The following is a 19,848-nucleotide window of genomic DNA, read 5'->3' on the forward strand; positions in this document are numbered from 1 at the left end:
GGGGGAATTTTATGTTAAACCTGGTCCTAACAGATAAAGAAGAACTGATCTCACAACTAAAAGATAACAGTAGCTTAAGTTCAAGTGATCATGACTTGATTACATGTATAATGTGCAATGAAAATAAAGTCCAGACCACTAATATATTTACTTGGTGCTTTAATAGGGCCAATTTCACAAAGCTGCAAACAACTCTGAGCCAAATCAGCTGTGAGGAAGAATTTAGTCAGAAAAATGTGAATGATAATTGGGACTCATTTAAGAACACCTTACTAGATACACAGAAAGCCACAATCCCATGATTCAGGGGCCAGGCTGCTTAAAAAAAACTTCTCAGTTTAGAGGGGAAGTGAAGGCAGCTATAAACACATGGAAGAAAGGGAAAGTTGATAGCAATGAATATAAATCAGAAGTTAGGAATTGTAGAAAATCGATAAGGGAAGCCAAGGGACGCAAGACGACATCTATGGCCAGCAGAGTTAAGGACAAAAGAAGTTTTTATAAATATATTAGGAACAAAAAGAATCCTGACAATGGTACTGGTCCATTACCAGATGGAAATGGCAGAATTATCAGTAGTAATGCAGAAAAGGCAGAAGTGTTCAATAAATATTTCTGTTAAGTATTTGGGGGGGAAAACATATGATGCAGTCTCATCATCTAGGGATGCTAGCACACTTTTCACTTGTATTTCTGGAGGATGTTAGACACAAGCCACTAAAGTTAGACATTTTTAAATCAGCAGGTCCAGATACCTTGCAGGCAAGAGTTTTAAAAGAGCTGGCTGAGGAGCTTGCTGGAGTGTTAATGTTGCTTTTTAATAAGTCTTGGAGCTCTGGGAAAGTTCCAGAAGACTGTAAGAATACTGATGTTGTGCCAATTTTTAAAAAGGGTAAACAGGATGGCCCAGGTAATTATAGGCCTGTCAGCTTGACATCGATCCCAGGCAAGATAATGGAGCAGCTGATAAAGGACATGATTAATGAAGACCTAAAGGAAGGTAATAAAATCAATGCAAATCAGTGTGGGTTTATGGAAAATAGGTACTGTCAGGCTAACCTATCATTGTTTTTTAATGAGATTACAAGTTTGGTTGATAAAGATAATAGTGTTGTCATAATAGACTTCTGTAACACGTTTGTCTTGCTACAGCACGACATTTTGATTAAAAAACTAGAATATAAAATGAACATGGCACACGTTAAATGGATTAAAAACTGGATAACTGAAAGGTCTCAAAAGTAACTGTAACGGGAATGGTCACTGAGCAGGTCTCTTTCCGGTGGGTTCCCGGTTTGGTTCTTGGCCCTATGCTATTTAACATCTTTATCAATGGCCTGGAACAAAACATGAAGTCATCACTGATAAAATTTGCAGATTACACAAAAACTGGGGGAGTGGTAAATAGCGAAAAGGACAGGTCACTGATTCAGAGTGATCTGGATCGCTTGGTAAGCTGGGCGCAAGCAAACAATATGCATTTTGATATGGCCAAATGTAAATGTAGGAAAAAAGAATATAGGCCGTACTTACAGCACAGGGGACTCTATCCTGGGAAGCAGTGACTCTGAAAAAGATTTGGGGAAGGTGGTGGATAATCAACTGAACATCAGCTCCCAGTGTGAAGCTGTAGCCGAAAGAGTGAATGTGATCACCAGGAGAATCTCGAGTAGGAATAGAGAGGTCAGAGGCCTAGAAGTCCCAGTCAGGGATTGGGGCCCCATTGTGCTGGGCACCATATACACACAGAATGAAAAGACAGATCCTGTCCCAAAGACCTTGCAATCTAAGTAATTATTGTTAGTTATCAAACAAACAATGGGGCTTTTCCTCAGTGTGGCTGAGCAGACACAGCAGGGAAAGGAGGGATACAGAAAATAGATGGAGCCCCCACATTGAGAATAATACCTCTCTCTTATATAGTGCTTTTCATCAGTAGATCTGCAAGTGCTTTACCAAAAGCATCAATATCATTACCCTATTTAACAGATAGGGAAACTGAGGCACAGAGAAGGGAAGTGACATGCCCAAGGTGACCTAGCAGAGACAAGAGCAGAACCCCGGTTTCCTGCAACCCACTCTGTCTAGTACTCCATCCGCAAGCCACACCACTTCCCTTATCAACAGAATGATTCTCACAGGTTTCAGAGTAGCAGCCATGTTAGTCTGTGTCAGCAAAAAGAACGAGGAGTACTTGTGGCACCTTAGAGACTAACAAATTTATTAGGGCATAAGCTTTTGTGAGCTACAGCTCACTTCATCAGATGCATTCAGTGGAAAATACAGTAGGAAGATACATATATACAGTGTGACAGACCCAGACCAGTGGGGTGCAGGAGTCTGGTCAAAGCCAAAGGGAGGGATAGCTCAGTGGTTTGAGCATTGGTCTGCTAAACCCGGCATTGTGAGTTTGATCCTTGAGGGGGCCATTTAAGGATCTGGGGCAAAAATTGGGGATTGGTCCTGCTTTGAGCAGGGGGTTGGACTAGATGACCTCCTGAGGTCCTTTCTAACCCTGATATTCTATATTGGCCACTGGATGAACAGTTTCCTATTCCCTGAGTGACCAGAGTAGGGACTGCCCCTAGAGCAATCAGGAGCCTGCCAGAACCAATTAAGACAAGCAAGCTAATCAAGACACCTGGAGCCAATTAAGAACTTTCTAGATTCAATTATGGCAGGCAGGCTAATCAGGACACCTGGTTTAAAAGGACCTCCCATCAGTTAGTAGGGGAGTGTGCCAGGAGCGGGAGTGAGAAGGTGTGTTGCTGGAGGAGTGAAGAGTTCAAGTGTGATCAGGCTTCAGGAGGAAGATCCTGCAGTGAGGATAAAGAAAGTGCTGGGGCAAAGGCCATGGGGAAGTAGCCCAGGGAGTTGTAGCTGTCACACAGCTGATACAGGGAACATTGTGGACAGCTGCTATCCACAGAGCCCTGGGCTGGAACCTGGTGTAGAGCGTGGGCCCCTGATCAGACGCAGGAGGAGTTGACCTGGTCTGTGAGAAACACCAGAAGGGAAGGTCTAAATTGGAAAGGGATCTGCCCTGTCCCTGACCCACTAGGTGGAACACAGAGACTGCAGGGTTTGTTCTCCATTTCCCCCACGCTGGCCAGTTATGAGGTTAGCTGAGTGGACGGCAGGCTTGAGCCACTAGCAAGAGTGACCAAACTGAGGGCTGCCGTGAATCTCTGAGGCGAGCAAATCTGCCAATAAGCGCAGGACCCTCAGAGGCAGAGAAGGAACTTTGTCACAACTGAGAAAATGAAAAAATGAGTCCTGCCATACCAACTCTAACGAGACTCACAGGTTCGTTACTCCAACCCAGAGAAATCTGCATGGTTACCGGTCCACTTGGGAACCATGTTTAGGGCTTGGATCCTCCTTGTTAACACAGATAAAATGTCCCTGCCACTCTCCACCACAAATTCCACGTCCATCCGTTTCAGGAGTCGGACGGTGAGAAGGAGACAAAGAGACCGGTTCGGGCACAAGACATCCAGTGTCTCCCAGCTGGAGATCCCCCCGCCCTTCGAAGAAAGGTATGTCTGACGCCACCCAAAATGCACCATGCAGGAGGACAGGCCTCAGATAGCGACCAGAAGCTGGAATACAAGGAAGAACAATAAGTGGCTCTTTTTAAAAATTAAAGTCACCAAGTTTGGGTCTGAGCTGATCCCCCTGGGTCGGAACATATGAGATGTGGGGAACATTCAGATCGGGTCCAAAGGTTGAGGTCAGGCTTATCTCCCAGGAACACTGTCCCGTGCATCTCCTTAGTTCTGGCTTTGCCACGGGAAAGAGTTGGGGATGATCCGGGGCAGCAGGGCCAGGGAGTACCACACGGTCAGCCCCATCAGCCCAGGAGTTGGGATAGGCACTCTGCATGCCACTGAGCAGGTGGCTTGGGCAGGGAGTTGGGGCAGGTCTTGCACAGACTGAGTTGAGTCAGGGATGGATGGCAGCCAGGGGATGGAGGGGTGGGGTACTGAGAAGGGAACAGGTCATGCAATTGCCAGGACTCTGTCTAGAGGTCACGTCTCTCTCGCTCACTCTCTCCTCGTCTCCTAGGCTCACTGTAGAAGAAGCGGCCTCCTGGAAGCGCTCGTTTGATTGCGTGCTGGCGAGCCCGGCTGGCCGGAGCGTCTTCATGGAGTTCCTGCGGACGGAGCACAGCGACGAGAACATGGCCTTCTGGCTGGCCTGCGAGGAGCTCAAGAGGGAGCAGAGCCAGGAGCAGGTCTGCGAGAAAGCCAAGAAGATCTACCTGGATTACATCTCTATCCTGTCCCCAAGGGAGGTAGGTCTGCCACCGCCCTGTTGGGAGGCAGCTCAGGGGACCTCGCTCCCAGCTTATGCCCTCCCATTGTTGTCACCTTACAACGTAATGCAACACCAGGAAAACAAGGCCCTAAACACCAGGCACTGCCTTGAATATTGGGGGAGGGCAGCATAGAGTGTCTCCTTGCACCTGACGCCCCAGCAATGGGACCGTCTCCAAAGCAAGTGGTCCTCTGACATCAGCCAGCTGAGCTTCCCTGCAGCAGTTGCTCCTGGCTGTAGAGTTGACCCCTACTTTATTTGGAATGGGTAGGTCCTTGAGTTAGCTGTCCCGGTCTCACAGTTAGCTGCCAGGTCACAGCAGCTCACGGCACTTTGGAACCATCTATGCCAGTGCCCGAGAAAGGCTGGGGTCTCTCCAAAGGGCTCTTGGCGGGGCCCTGGACAGCCAGGGCATCCCAGCAGAGCTGCTGCGTGAGGAATCCTGGTCCCTGGGTTCAAGAGCGTTGCCCGTCTCCCTCCGCAGGTCAGCATCGATGCGAGTGTGCGCGAGTCAATCAACAGGTCCCTGGCGAGGCCCAGCGCGCAGATGTGCAACGAGGCCCAGGGGCAAATCTACACTCTCATGCACCGAGACTCCTACCCCCGGTTCCTGAACTCACCACTGTACAAGTCACTGGAGCAGAGACTGGCTGCGCTGGCTTGTGACACCTAGCCAAGCCCCGGGCACGCACACGCGTGTCAGGATACTGCCAGCTCCTTCAGCTTCCTGCCAGCTCCTCAAGGCACCGGGGGAAGATGGGACAACCCTAGAGACAGAGCCTCAGTGCTCCCTTTCTCCCCGTGGGTGAAGCCACTGATGTTTTGGTAGCAATGTTGATCTAGAACTTACTCTAGTCTGTCTGAACCAAACAAGATGTAACTCATGCTGGGCTTTGGGAGAATTTCACTAGGGCCAGTAGAGATGGGACGAGCCTGGGGTCCTAGAATCGGGAGCCTTTCAGAGCATTGTTTTTCCTAGAATTAGGATGGTATCTCTGTTGGCGTGGTTCTAGAGCATGGACGATATGTGTGGCCTGGACCACGGTTCTAGAACATGGATGGTCACAAGCAGGAGTGGGATCTAGAGTGTGGCTTGTGTGTGATCTAGGGGTTCTACTACATGACTTGTACATGAGTCTGGGTTTGTGGAACAAAGGTTATAGCTGATCTGTGATAGGTTCTAGAATGTGGGGCCTTCTCAATCTGTGGGGGCGTTTAGGATTGTGAAGCTTTGAGAACTTGAAGCACCGTGTTTTTGTTTTAGGGGCACGAAAAGTTCCCCACCAACATTTAATTGTGTTTCAGAATTTCTAAGAGTTTCATAAATCTCTTAAGTGGGCTTCTTCCCCACCTCTCTGAGCTAAGTCAACAGGGCTCAGTTACTCCCTTAGTACTGGAGCAGGTCCCAGTGGGCCAGCACATTTAAAATCCGGCCAAGCAGCTCCCAGGCCTAGCTCTAGATGGTAACTAGAGAAGACACTAACGTTATTTTATTTATCAGTTGGGGCTGCAAAAATTAATTCTGTCCCGTGAATGCAAAAAAAAAAATAAATAAAAAAAGCCCCAGGGGATTAATTTAAAAAAACGACTTGGCTGGTACATACCAGACACTACTAGCCACTCGCTAGAGTCTTTAGACCTTATGTGCAAAGGTGGCTACTTGTTTTGGTTGTCCACCTTTAGCCACCGTGGGCATGATTTTCAGAGGCCGTGAGCCCCCATATATCTAATGGGAATTACATGTACCCAGAAAAGCGTCTCAGAGGCAGCTTGTGTTAGGTGCCCCAAAAAATCCTGCCTGAAAATTGGCTATTTTAACAGCTCCTCTCATTGGCGCTACAAGATATCACTCATGTTTTATGATTTGTGGCCAGTCCTATCTAGCTCATTCGAAGAGGCTGCAACTTCTAAATGCCCAGGGAACTGGGGGGGGAGGGGGGTGTACACGCACACGCTTGGGAGCTTATGTATGAAATGAATCGGTGAAGCTTTTTTTTCCCTCAGGAGAGGCATTCCCATCACAAAATCCCCCACCCCAGGTGCCATTAATAATGATGTAACACTTTCATCCATAGATCTCCACATGCTTAACAAGGGAAGAGCAGAACCATCATCCTTGCTTTGGAAGGGGGGGGAGGGGTGGAACTTAGGCACAGAGCAGGGAAGTGACTTGCTCAAGGTTGCACAGCAGAGCCAGGACTAGAACCCAGGTTTCCCAACTCCTTCTCTGGTGCCCGAGCCATGGGACGATGCTGCCTCCACTCACTGGCACCTTTGTTCCACCGTTCCCCTTTCACGCATATATCAGCATAATTCCAGTGGATACAGTGCACTTGGCTACGTGATGTCACTGCCAGAGGAGACCTCAACATGAGTAATACCCAGCTCCTCCCAGCAGATTTACAAATATAGGTCAGTAGCGTGAGCCCTATTCTGCCAGCAAGGAAATCGAGGCACGGAGCAGGGACATGCCTTCCCAGGGTCACACAGCAGGCCAATGGCAGAGCCAGGAACAGCGTGCAGGACCCATTAGCCCCAGTCCAATGCTCTATCTACTAGGCATTGCAGCCTCCTTAACAGAGATGAAGGCACAAATGGCTTGTGGTTTCAGATGCCTCCATTTTTGGGGTGCTCAGCATGAGAACCCTTCAAAAAGCACTCAGCCCCCATCTCTCAAAACCAGGTGCCTATTAGCAGACACCATAAAGCGAGGCACCCCCAGTCACTTATGCAAATGCAAACCTAGGGCCTGTTTGTTCTGTGTGAACGTTAAAGATCCCAAGGCACTTTGCGGTGGAGTAGACTTTGCTCTGGAGACCTTGGCCTAAATGACCCCTACTCCCAATTCTGTGTGTCACTTGGCTGCTACCCTCCACCCCAGAGCTGGCTGCATGTCAGCAGCACTGTCCATATCGCGTTGGTGACGGGATTTGGGCAGAAAGGCGGTAGAGGTATAACATTACAGTAAGAATGGCTAAGTCCCCAGCATGCTGGGGTTCGAAAGCACGAATACCCAGCCAACACTCTTTACACCTTTATTGCTCTAGCTGGAGATTTTCTCTCCCTTTCACCCCCACTTTTTTGGGGGGAGCAGGGACACATTCTATCTTAGAGAGAAAACAAAGCTGGCTGATCCATACGCTGTGTATGGCAGGGGACTAGCGCCACGGTCCCCTGACTGCTGGAGATAAAGGGATGAAAGCAGGCAGGCACCCAGCCCTGTCTGTGCTGAGCCTGAAGTGGGTCATAAGAGCAGGATTGAGGTGGCAGGAGCTCTGACCCTCTATCCCATCCCACCCCCGTGCTTTCTCTTCTCTATCCTGCCACTCCTCTACCTCCTTCAGCCTGTCAGCATGGGGCCCAGTGATTTCCAGTCTCGCTCGGTGAAGCTCAAAGTCTCCCCAGTTCAGAGTGGTTAACCACCCCAAAAGTTTGGTGCTGAAGGTAGGAGGTGGCGCTGAATAACAGCTTCCCCCCATGTGACTCCTGCTCCTGTCGGGTCAGGCGTACCGTTAAGAACAGCCTCCCTCGCCTGGAATTTTCCTTGGCCAATCCCACCTGGAATCAGGATACACAGAGGCAGCCGCCAAGAAAGGGCACAATTATTTACAACGAAAAGTAACTGCACTTCGGGGTGTGGGGTTTAAAATCAGGTTCCAGGATCAAGTGTAGCAGGGAATTAGGATCAAGTCTTTGTGTAATATCCAGTTTGCAGAAAACAAGTCACCAATGGGAAGGAGAGACCCACGAACAGATGCAGCTAAAGCCCTGTGCATCTTCAGCTCTCATCTTCTCGGGAAGGAAAGGAGGGTCACTGGTTTTAAAACAGGAGCTCGCTGTCATTCAATGGACTTCCCACTGAAGGGCAGGAAATCCCTCACTGGCTGGCTGGAGGATTTATACTCCAGGACTGCACCACCGAAATGCCAGCAGAGGAGGAATTAAAGGCAGTCCATCTCCCTCTGTTAGCTGTTTTTGCAGGGGGAGTTTGGTGCGTCAGAGCAGAGTGTGTTGTGACCACACTCATGGAAAATACCCACATGTAAAGAGAATGTCTGCCCTGATTTGGGTGAGAAGGCTCCCAGTGTTCTACTGGTTCCTCTACTGCACCCTAATTCCCAGCCGCCTTCAACCCCATTACAATCCCTCTCATCCACACACCACAAAGCAGCCCGAGAGCCCGGTGAAGACAAGGGGAGCTGAGTGCTAACTCTACAGGGTATACATACCTAGTAGATCCTATATGGAGAACTGCCCAGGGGAGCCAGAGAGCAGCCTATAAGGCTGTGCCTATGGGTCTGGGGGAGCCCAAACAGCGTGGCAGTTGCCTGCCTGTATGTCGCCTGTTGCCCCCAACAGCCCTTTATAGTGGGCTGAAATAAGGGGAGAACTGGTCTCTTCTCATGGTACTTCCCCCATCCCAGAGCCGAAACGCCATCCGTTAGGAGACCAGCCCTCCCAGCAGCCGGTTACACATACGTCCGTGCAAAACGCATGCCAGAAGCCAAGCACACCCCTGGCAATACTTCATCGCAGCCCAGGGACCTGGGTGTCAGCCAGCAGGACTCCACCTGCTCCGTCCCCGGAGCGGGAGCATCCCCAGGGTGCTGTCAAGGGCAGAGTGGAAGGGGCTTTCAGTGCCCCCTGGTGGCTTGTGCGAGGACTGATGCCGACACAGCCCCGGAGAGCTGCCTTCCAGATCAGTTCAGGCAGAGGGGGGTAGACGGGAGTCTTCACTCCAGGAATGACAATTTGAGACACACCGGCCTGTGGATTGCCCTGGGCAGGGGACAGTAGGAAGCCTCTGCCTCCGAAAGCAAATGCTGCCTGGGATTTGGAAAGCCCCGCTCCCATGCATAACAGGGAGATTCGCCAGAGACAGGCCGCCAAGATTCAGGGATCACCCAGCTCATAAAAATAAACAGGGGTCAGCTTAACCTGGCCAATGAAAGGGACGAGCACGGGCGAGGGGGCTGGGCACCTCGGCTGCTGCTAGGCTACTTCCTGTGAGCTCGACAAACAGCACCCCAAAACCTCTGGCAGGGCAGATTGCCCCTGGGCTCTGTCATGCTCCACGCACCCACTGCTTCCTCCAGGGTGATGGACTAGAATGACCCAGCAGGTCCTTCCAGGCTAGGGTTCCAATGATCACTCCAGTCAAAATATAGACATCAAAAAAGAGGAGTCTCCTAGGGGTTGACACCCTGGCATCGCACCTTCTGGGCTTGAGGCTCGGGTACCCCTAACGCCAAACAATCCCTCCCTCTAGCCAGTGAGTGAATCCTCATTACATTCTCGGGAGCCAAAAGGGAGGGACTTTCAGCTCCTCTCTCAACAGGTTAGTTCTCTTCCCTTCCCCTCCCCCCACCCCCACCCCCACCCCCAGTTTCAAATTTAGATGGTCAGAGATTCTCCTTTGCCGTCCGGCTGCATCGTCTCCGCGGGTGGCCCGGGTGCAAACAGGAGCGGCCTCAGCAGAACTGGAAGACAACACAGGAGGGAACAAGTGAGTGACTCCTCTCCTGCTGGGGCTAACTAAGCTTCTAGCAAAAACACCACTAAAGAGACCAGGGTCGGTTCAGGAGTGGGCTCCCGTTGCTGGAGGGTGCAGAGAGAGAGAGAGAGAGAGGGATTCAGGAATCCAGAAGGACACTTGTTGGTGTATTTTAGGTTGGAGGGGGATGAAAAACAGGCACTGAGTTCCAGACCAGTGGTTTTCAAACTTTTTTTCTGGCGACCCAGTTTAAAAAAACTGTTGATGCCGGCGACCCAAAGGAGCTGGGGATGAGGGGTTTAGGGTGTGGGAGGGGTTCAGGGTTGGGGTAGAGGATTGGGGTGCGGGGGTGAGGGCTACGGGGTGGAGCCGGGAATGAGGGGGCTCTGGGCTGGGGTAGGGGGTTAGGGTGCAGGAGGAGATCAGGGCTCTGGGCTGGGGGTGCAGGCTCTGGGCTGGGGCCAGGGATGAGGGGTTTGGGGTGCAGGAAGGGGCTCCGAGTTTGGGGGGGACTCAGGACTGGGGCAGGGGATTGGGGCGCAAGGTTGAGGCACGAGTTTACCTCGGGTGGCTCCCAGTCAGCGGCACAGAGGGGGTGCTAAGGCAGGCTTCCTGCCTGTCCTGGTACCATGGACTGCGCTGCGCCCCAGAAGCAGCCAGCGGCAGGTCCGTCTCCTAGGCAGAGGCCCGCAAGTGGCTCCACGCAGCTCTCGCCTGCAGGCACCACCCAGCTGGTGCTCGGGGCAGGGGCAGCGCGCAGAGCCCCGTGGCTCCCCTGCCTAGGAGCTGGACCTGGTGCTGGCCGCTTCCGGGGTGCAGCGTGGTGTCGGAACAGGACTATCCCGCCTTAGCTGGGCAGCACTGCCGACAGGACTTTTAACAGCCCCCCCGCCAGCCATGTTATAAAAGCTCCACTGCCCACCTGGGCCACAACAACTTTTTTCTGCATATAAAAGCCAGGGCCGGCGGTAGGGAGCAGTAGGCAAGGCTATTGCCTAGGGCCCCACACCACAGGGGCCCCCCGCAAAGCTAAGTTGCTCAGGCTTCGACTTCAGCCCCAGGTGGCAGGGCTCAGGGCCCCGAGCTTCAGCCTCACATGGCGGGGCTTCGGCTTTCTGTCCTGGGCCCCAGCGAGTCTAACAGTGGCCTGGTTTGGCGGCCCCCCCTGAAACCTGTTCGTGGCCCCCACAGTGGGCCCCGGACCCCTGTTTGAGAACCACTGTTCTAGAGCACATGATGCAGGGGAAGGAGACGTGGATATAACACTCCAGAGCGTGGCACCAGAGCGCTGTGTTCTAGAACACCTAATGCATGGGGCTGAGATGTGGACACTGCATTCTAGAACGCCATGCTGGGCGTGGGTGAAATGGACACTACACTCCAGAGCAATTGCTCTGTCTCCCCCTTGAAGGAGAGCAATGAGTACAGACCTTCCAGCGGTTCCCGCACTCGTTACACAGCACGAACGTTGTCATGGGTTCATCGGCGCTACGCGTCTGGACCTATGGAGAAAACCAGTCATGCAGACTCAACGGGGAGCATGGAAGTGTCTGCTTTGATTCCTTCTAACTTCCAAGCTCTGAGGGAGTGGACATTGGGGATGGAGGAGGAAGGGAATCCTTGCAGATGGGATGAGAACCGCCCCGAACCTTCCCCAAAACTCAGTCCCCCACCAAACCACAAACCAGTTCCCATATCTGAAAAGTTCCTTTTATCTTCTCCTCCTTCCCTGTTATTTCGGATCGTGCTGCCCAGGCTGCCTCTGCTCCTCCCTGCGTCTCAGCCCCAGGCAGAAGCAGGAAGTAGTGGATATCCCACAGGAAAGTACGATCCTCCCCTAAATTCCAGCCCAGCCTTGCAGGCGCAAGAGGCCTGGATAAGGTCTTGCGCTTTGGGATGGTATGGCTGAACCTCCAGGAGCCACCTCCCCCATAAGGAAACAGATGCAGTCCAGGGGTTGAGTGGCATGAGGGGCAATGGGCCTGACTGGAAGCCTCTGGTCTTCCGCGGATCTCTGGGCTAATCCTCCTAAGGTTGCAGGGACATAACTCATCACAGTAAAGTAGAATCCTGGTTGGAAGGTCCCAAATTTCTCTGGACTATCAGACAAGCAAGACTCGAAGGCAAGAAAGTCGATGGGGAAGGAGACCAGCTTGGAGACCATTAGAGAGGGAGGTCTGGCAATGGGGATTCAGGTAAGCAGGACCCCACTGTATTTCCAGGTGGCTAAGAGCCCTTAGCTATGGCTGTGGTTCGATGGCCCTTGGCATTTGCTGAACCTGCTGCAAGTCGGAGTGGGCTAGCCAAGTTCTCCGCACTGACCCTGGAGTGGGTGGAACGTTCCCTGCAGGCGGGACTGTCACCAAAGCCATTGCTCTGGGCTGGAGGCCCCCTGCCCAAGGTGCCCACCTGGTTGTAAGTGCAATTCTTCTTCTTGCACTTGCCGCACTGGAAAAGGTCCGTGGTGGTGCCCCCGGTCTTCGCCATCTGATGCTCCCGGATGGCTTCTAGAGTCATGGCGTTCCTCAGCTCCTTCAGTTCATCACTCGCCATTTCCTGCAATGGGTCACAGTACCCAGGTCAGAGCTACAGAGCCCAACAGGTATTTCTACTCGCATCATTTTCTTACTCCCAGGTTCCCAGAGTCCCTGGAGGAGCTTCTCTCCAGTGCACGCACACACAGACAAGCACACGCAAACAGGTCCACCTGCCATCTCTGCATCTGAAATCAGATGGGAATCTTCTTACAATCCACCAGCAGCACGACCTCACTGAGGGCCTGTGCAAGTGTGAGACCAAGAGAGTTGGCTGGGCCGAGACCTCTCACTCCTGACACGTGACGTTCCCTGCTATCCCAGTCCTGGGTCCCCACGTCCCCTTCCCAATGCACCCCTGCTGCTGTCCCAGTCCTGCAAGCTTCCCCACAGCTCTGCCCACGTACCTCCAACCCAAGGTGCAGCCACGTGCTGCTATTCCAGCCTTGGGCTCCTCACGCACGGCTTGGCTGATGCTCCTCAATCCTGTCCTCTGGCGTCCTTGCTATTCCAGCCCTGAGCTCTGCTGATGCCCCACAACTCTGACCTGAAGCCCCCCTGCTATTCCAGCCCTGGACTTGCCCCACAGCTCTGCCAATGCCCCTGAACCCTACCTTGCAGCCCCCAACCCCCGCTATTCCGGCCTTGTGACACTCCTGGGCAGAGAAAGCAAACTACACTTGGATTTTGCAGCATGTACAATGGGGACTAGGCTATGACAATGGGCCTTGTTTCCACCGGATGTGGGATTTCCAGCCCGAGCTTCAGAGGGGGTGCTGCACAAATGCTTTGGCCACCTCATCCCCACCCTGCAACTGTCCTCGATCTGCATGGGGGATGCCGCTGAGCAACGTGGGAAACTCACTCACCGCTTCTGGCAGGCTGCCTCTGCCAGACTCAGCGATGCTGCATGTGACGTGCTGCCTTGGCCTCCCTGCTCTTACGACAAGCCTACAGCACCTCCAGTGCCCCTGGGCCTGCAGCCTCCCATGTCAGCAGCTTCCTGCCCTACTGCTAAGCTCTGCCCAATTCCCACTAGCAATCGCGCAGACGGAAATGATCTCTCACGGACCCAATTCTTCTCCGAGTCAGTCACCGGGCATCCCCCTCCCTTCACACCTCCCACCCCGTTACTCACCTCTGCAGTCATCCTAGCAATGAGGCTGGGGGAGATGGCTCCATTCAGCACATTCCTCCGCAGGTTGGGGTTCTTGGGGTCCTTCAGGTTACTGATCCTGCTTCTCACGCGGTTGCGGTACTTCATGTCGGTGCTCTTCAGCTCCTGGAAGATATGTGGCACCGTCAAGGAATAAGAGCCCAAGGATGACAGGACACCGCAGCGGTGGGTTATGAATGTACAGGTATCAGTGGATACCCTTAGAGGGGCCCATCTGGGCTTTGGGACACCCAGAGAACCAGGCCACACTCTGGGGTTTCGTGGGAACATCTTCCAAAGTTTCTACCTCCCTAGGTTTTGCTTTCAACGTTTGGATTCAAACAAACCCTAGAACTCAGGCAAAGCTCTTCAGCTTCCTGTGGCTTTGATGCCAAGCCCTGGCTGGACCCCAGGCTCTCTAGGAAACAGACCCAGAGTTGCCTTCATTAAACCTGGCCTGAGACTTGAGTTTGTATTGGAGACCAGTGATTTTGGGGCTGGCCCTGCTCCTGTTGAAATCATGAATGTTTTGCCAGCAGGATCCAGTCCTCCCTCTTCTCACTAATCTCTTGTCTATTACACGGTAGCTTCCCTGTAAGGTACAGGTGCAGGACAGGGCAGGCCGCTTAACCTCCCCTTCACCTTGCTGAAGCTGAAATGGAACGCTTCACTGCACTGCACCGTTCAGCCACGAGGTGGCGATGTGCAGAACATACCTCATCTGAGCTCCAGCCCGCCAGTGCATTAATGCAGTGGTTCTCAACCAGGGGTCCGGGGCCCCCTGGAGGGCCGCAAGCAGGTTTCCGGGAGTCCGCCAAGCATGGCCAGTGTTAGACTAGCTGGGGTCCAGGGCAGAAAGCCGAAGTCTCGCCGCATGGGGCTGAAGTCCGGGGCCCTGAGCCCTGCCACATGGGGCTGAAGCCGAAACCTGAGCAATGTACCTTTGTGGGGGCCCCTGAAGCACAGGACGACTCCCATTGACTACAGAGAGAGTTCTGGGGGCACAGGAGTCACCCACTTGTGTGTGACATGCCCCCCTGTAGGTTTAAGGGTCTGGCTACGCTGCAGTCAGAGGCGTGAGTGCAGCATGTGTAGACAGACCCGAGCCAGCCTTGATCAAAGCTAGCTGAGTAACAACAGGAGCGAAGCCCCAGCAGCCTGGGTAGTGGCCTGGGTATGTACCCAGGGGACTGGGTGGGCCGGGGTAGCTCCTGCCACATCCATGCTGCCACGGCTTCCCTCCCGCTGTTACTCGAGCGAAGCTGGCTTGGGTGAGTCTACAGGTGCTGCAGCCACCTCCCAGATGCAGTGGAGACCGACCGGGAGCCTGCTTAGAGCTCCACACAGTCACCATCAGCAGGGGCACCCGAACTGACTCCCCTCGTTATAAAAGAGAGGGGCCAGCTGGCAGGGTGGCAGGGCGTTCTCTGCGGGGGCTCCAAGACTCTGGCTCTAGACTGTTCTCAATGGTAGCAGGTGACAGAACGAGGAGTAATGGTCTCAAGTGGCAGTGGGGGAGGTTTAGATTGGATATTAGGAAAAACTTTTTCACTAGGAGGGTGGTGAAACACTGGAATGCGTTACCTAGGGAGGTGGTAGAATCTCCTTCCTTAGAGGTTTTTAAGGTCAGGCTTGACAAAGCCCTGGCTGGGATGATTTAACTGGGAATTGGTCCTGCTTCGAGCAGGGGGTTGGACTAGATGACCTTCAGGGGTCCCTTCCAACCCTGATATTCTATGATTCTAGGATCTTGCTCTGAAACAGCCTGCCTTTGGGCACACAGCAAGATTCTCCTGCTGGAGAGGGCTGAGGGTAAGCGAAGAAGGGGAGGGAAGGAGCCTGCGGAGGTGTCTGGCCGGCTGCGTCTCTGTCGAAATGATGCTGGGGTTTATCGTTTTGTTAGCGGTGCATTCGGACCTCCGGACCCCGGGACAGGCATCGGCTGTTGTTAAATTTACATCTAGCTAAATGCAGTCGGGGAGATTCTAAGTTCCAGCCCCACCAACAGGCCAAGAGGGGCAGGGCTACCCTTGGATTCAGGCTCGGTCCCCAGTAGCAAGGCAGGCAAACCGAACCACCGCCCAGCCAGCCAAAGGATATGATCTTCGATTTCAGAGGCCATCTTGTCACAGTTGACTCCAAACTGTTTGTAATCATCTAAAGCGGGGGAGAGCGAGAGAGAGGAGGGTGAACACACTTCAGAACCCAGAGAACGTGCCGAAAGGTACAACAGGCTTCATCAAAGCAGCATTCAAAGAAACCACTAATTATCGGCATAACAAGTTTGACACCGAAACCGAATTCCTTCAGATTGATTTGTATCCCCTCTGTTGATTACTGCAGGGATGCCTGCGCGCCACTGGGCCATACCCACCTGTTTGTTAGTGCAGGGTCGCTTGTGAGCAGCAAACAATAAATGATTATCGTAGGCTTATTCACAAGTACCGTGCAGGTTCATTATTGGAGGGTTGCTTATGCACTCCAGGCCACGCTCACTGGTTTGTTATTGCAGGGTTGCTCTGAGAAGTGCTGACCCGCTGGCTGTGAAACAGTTGGCTTGTTTTAAACACACACAGCAAAAAACACAGCGTTTGCAGTTTGCACAGAGATGTAAGAAAGGAGCCAGTAGGTTAAATTTCGGTCCTACCAGCAGTGAGGGGTGTCCCTTCAAACCCATGGCATATCGAAAGGCATGACCTGGTGGAAGCCGATTGAGTTACACCCAGGAGAAATTTGGCCGTGTGGGTTTTTTGCAATGAGCAACTAAACCAATCATCAAAACCGCCAAAGCGCCCAGCAGTGACTGGCTCCTATTCGGATCACAATCCCAGCCCTTGTTCCTGCTCTGCCTCCACCCAGCGAAAGGGATGCCTCAAAATCAGTCCGCCCTGTGAGCTGCCCCAGGTGACGGCCCCTTCCCAACCCCAGCCCCCTCTCACCATCCATTTTCAGGGCAGCCGAGATCATCTCGACGCACTTGTCCCGGACCGAGTCTCCCGTGAGGTAGCAGGACGCCAGGAAGCAGATGGTCGGTGCGAACGTGGGGCTCGAGGGGCTGCTGGGAGTCTTGGGGGTCTCGGGTTTGGATTTGGCACTGTTGGGTCTGGAGAGAACAGACAGGCTGTCACACCAGGAAGCCACAAGACAAGGCACCTTTCTTGCTAGCCCTAACCAGAGGAGGGGCTCCCGGCACAACCCAAAGCATCTTCACCTGCAAGGGATCCCCCTGTGTGACACTTACCTCACTTCCCAGGAGCCTCTCTACCCCATACTGGCTACCTGTAGCCCCCAGGTACTGCTCCCCTCCATGCGGGCAGAGGGAGCGTCTTCAGACCTCCAAGCCCCATGGTCCCTCCATTCCATGCTGTGATGGGGCTGTCTCCACAGCACTAACCCCCCTGCAAACTCCATCCAGCCCACACTGGCCTGGGGATGTCTCCTGACTGTTCTCCCGCTCTTCTGCTCATGGACCTTGGAAAGATCCATTCATCGTGGGTATTTACCCCCACTCCCTTACAAGCTGAGCACCTCACCGTCTGGAATGTAGTCCTCCCTACGCCTTTCTCGGATCTAGGCCTAAGTGACTTGCCCAAGGTCACATGGGCAATCTGTGGCAGACAAGGACTTGAACCTAGCTATCCTGAATCCCAAGCTACTGCTCTAAGCATTGGACCTCTGATAGCGGCTGGCCTCCAGCGTCATCTCCACGAGGCTTTCCCACCCTCCCCTACCTTTCCTCTTTGCCATCACTGGAGTTCTTCCGAGAGCCAGGGGGAGAGGCTGCTGGGTTGGAGCCTGTAGAGGGCCTCCTGGAATCAAAACAGGGAGAGACAACAGTGCATGGGATGCCAGCAGAGAGAGCGGAGGAGCAAGGGCTGAGGTTCTTCTGGGGATCGCAGCAACAGATCTGTAACGTGCTTGGACACCACGGTGATGGGTATGGTCTAAGCACCAAGGACAGAGATGGTCAGGGATGAGATCGGCTGGTGGGATATCAAACGCTCAGAGCTAACGGCCTGCTCCAACCTCCTCCGAACGCAGCGGGTGTCTTTCCATTGACTTGCATTGGCATTGGCTCAAGCCCTCGGTGTGCAAACGCCCAAGTGCATTGTGGGATCTGAGGTGACAGCCCTCTACGGCCAGCACGCGATGCCTTCCAAGCCCTCGGTGAAGGGCGTTTGGTCTCTTGGGGCATGTCTGCATTGTAAATAAACACCCGCAGCTGGCCCGTGTCAGCTGACTTGGACTTACAAGGCTCGGCTGCAGGGCTATAAAATTGCAGTGTAGACATCTGGGCTTGGCTTGGAGCCCAGGCTCTGGGATACTCCCCCAACACCCGGGCTCCAGCCAGAGCCCAAATGTCTGCACCACAATCTAACAGCCCCACAGCCCCAGCCAGCTGACATGGGTGAGCTGCAGGTGTTTACATTGACACAGTATAGACATACCCCTGGGGATAATGCCCAGGGCCATTTCAGACAATGCTGAAAGAGAGGGATACAGGTCATGGACGCCCCAACTCTGCAAAGCCAGTGTGATGTTTACTGCCTCCTGCTGGCTGAGAGCCTCGCTCTGCCATGACAGACGGAGTCCCCTGGGGGAATCAGCACGTCATGACTTTCATCACGGCTTCCCTGCCTCCTCCACTGCTTTCTAGGCTTCTGCCTGGTGCCCAGCGACATGGTATCCAAGAACCTTTGAACAAGGAACCTCCATCCAGATGTCCTCTAACTCACTCTACCCACTCCAGTTCTGGAGCCACGACCTGTCCCGGCTAGGGCAGAGTGACCAGCTGGCGCACAGAGCTCCATCACGCACTGGGGACAGGCATCCCCTGCATTGGACCTCAGAATCCCACCTTCCTTCTCCTGCAATAGACCCCCCGGGAGGACAAGAAGTTCTGGAGGTAGGATAAGACGTAAAGGGCGTAATCTGCAGCAAGGGAGATTTAGTTTGGACACTAGGAAGAACTTTCTAACGGCAAGGGGAGTTAAGCTCTGTAACCGGCTTCCCGGCCAGGTTGTGGAATCCCCATCATTGGAATTATTCAAGAACAGGTTAGACAAACCCCTGTCAGGGCTGGTCTAGGTTTACTTGGCCCTGCTTCTGCGCAGGGGGCTGGACTTGATGACCTCTCGAGGTCCCTTCCAGCCCTGCCTTTGTCTGATTCTAGGGTTCTAGGAGGGAACAGAGTGAGATCCCAGCCATCAGAGGGGTGGCTGGAGGAATGAGCCTCCCCCTTACCTTTCCACCGATGGTCTCTTCTGAGGGGAGGAAGAGGAGGAGGAAGCGGTGATGGTGGAAGATCTTGAGTCTGTAGAGTCTCTCCTGAAAGAGAAGCAGGGGAGGAAGGGCCATGTCCTAAAGCGCAGAGAACAGGGGTTCAGGAGGGAAACACCCACAGAACCAGAACAGGGCCTGGTAATCCTTAAAGAGGGCATTTACTGGTGAACGGGGCATCCTGTCCAGGGATTGCAAGAGGGCATTAAGAGAAGGCGGGTCACTGCCATGTGGAGGAGGTGGTGGCAGATGGAAGATGCCTTGTTTTGAGCTGGGCATGCCACTCTTCCAAAGACAGAGAAGCAAAATGTGCCACAATCCAGCCACAAAACACCTACCTCTCTTTCTTGCCGTCCAAGTGCGACTTTTTCGAGGTGGCAGGAAGGGCTCTGCAGTTGCTGGTCTCCCTTCGTAGGGAAAAAACACAGAGAGGAGAGAGATTAGCTCAGCTGAGATCCTGGCACAAAGCCCCCAAGCCCTCTCTGCTGACAGCTGTGTTGGCATGACCAGCTGCCCAGGGGCATGTACCAACTGCAGTAGCATGTCTTCCCCAGTGGAACAGGTCACTGGTCATCCACCCTCCTCCCCCGACCCAGTCAGCCTTCTGCAAACACAGCGGGTTCATCACACCACCTATTCACCCCTCTTGCAACTGGAGAATTCAAGCATAAAGGGAACCCTTATGCCAGACCCCCAGTCATTAGTGTCACCTAGCGGTTAGAGCAAAAGGCCTGTAAGTCAGGACTTCTGGGTTCTGTTCCCAGCTCTGACGGGGAGTACGGTGTAATGGTTTGAGCGGGGGCCTGGCAGACCGAACTCCTGTGTTTCTGAAGGTATAATTATTGTATTGAGACTTGTAAAGCATAAGAATAACTCAAAACATCCAAATTCATAGATATGAAGGCCAGAAGGGACCTCGTCAGACCTCCTGCATTACATAGGCCAGAGAACCTCACCCTGTCATTTCCGCACAAGCTACAGCAGATCTTTTAGAAAGACATCCAGTCTCGACCTTGGGACTGCAGGGAATGGAAAAATCCACCTTTTCCTGCGTAATTAATGAG

General features: G+C 53.1%; 2 protein-coding genes across 3 annotated transcripts in view; one reads left to right on the top strand and one right to left on the bottom strand.

Annotated features, from left to right (window-relative positions):
- The first annotated feature begins 4,003 nt into the window (after nt 1–4,003).
- Nucleotides 4,004–4,993, top strand: LOC144277400 (regulator of G-protein signaling 17-like). The gene is made up of 2 exons (XM_077838160.1): nt 4,004–4,297; nt 4,805–4,993. The coding sequence occupies exons 1-2, from the start codon at nt 4,004–4,006 to the stop codon at nt 4,991–4,993; spliced, it is 483 nt and encodes a 160-aa protein (XP_077694286.1).
- A 4,688-nt stretch (nt 4,994–9,681) lies between these two features.
- Nucleotides 9,682–19,848, bottom strand: part of TCEA3 (transcription elongation factor A3) — a 29,792-nt gene continuing 19,625 nt past the window's right edge. For both annotated transcript variants that reach the window (XM_077837929.1, XM_077837928.1), the window contains 9 exons: nt 19,123–19,191; nt 18,749–18,832; nt 17,236–17,313; nt 16,444–16,607; nt 15,600–15,661; nt 13,487–13,636; nt 12,224–12,370; nt 11,245–11,316; nt 9,682–9,800 (listed from right to left, as the gene is read on the bottom strand). In XM_077837929.1, the coding sequence (XP_077694055.1) occupies nt 9,792–9,800; nt 11,245–11,316; nt 12,224–12,370; nt 13,487–13,636; nt 15,600–15,661; nt 16,444–16,607; nt 17,236–17,313; nt 18,749–18,832; nt 19,123–19,191 (835 nt within the window). In that variant the 3' untranslated portion in view covers nt 9,682–9,791. The remainder of the gene's footprint in view (nt 9,801–11,244; nt 11,317–12,223; nt 12,371–13,486; nt 13,637–15,599; nt 15,662–16,443; nt 16,608–17,235; nt 17,314–18,748; nt 18,833–19,122; nt 19,192–19,848) is intronic.

The sequence above is a fragment of the Eretmochelys imbricata genome, chromosome 19, assembly GCF_965152235.1.
Source record: "Eretmochelys imbricata isolate rEreImb1 chromosome 19, rEreImb1.hap1, whole genome shotgun sequence".
Taxonomy (NCBI): domain Eukaryota; kingdom Metazoa; phylum Chordata; order Testudines; family Cheloniidae; genus Eretmochelys; species Eretmochelys imbricata.

Excerpts from the sequence above, each read along its gene's own strand:
- LOC144277400 (XM_077838160.1), top strand. The coding sequence starts at position 4,004 with ATGCAATTGCCAGGACTCTGTCTAGAGGTCACGTCTCTCTCGCTCACT. Across the intron at positions 4,298-4,804 it reads CTATCCTGTCCCCAAGGGAG|GTCAGCATCGATGCGAGTGT; the intron begins GTAGGTCTGCCA and ends CTCCCTCCGCAG.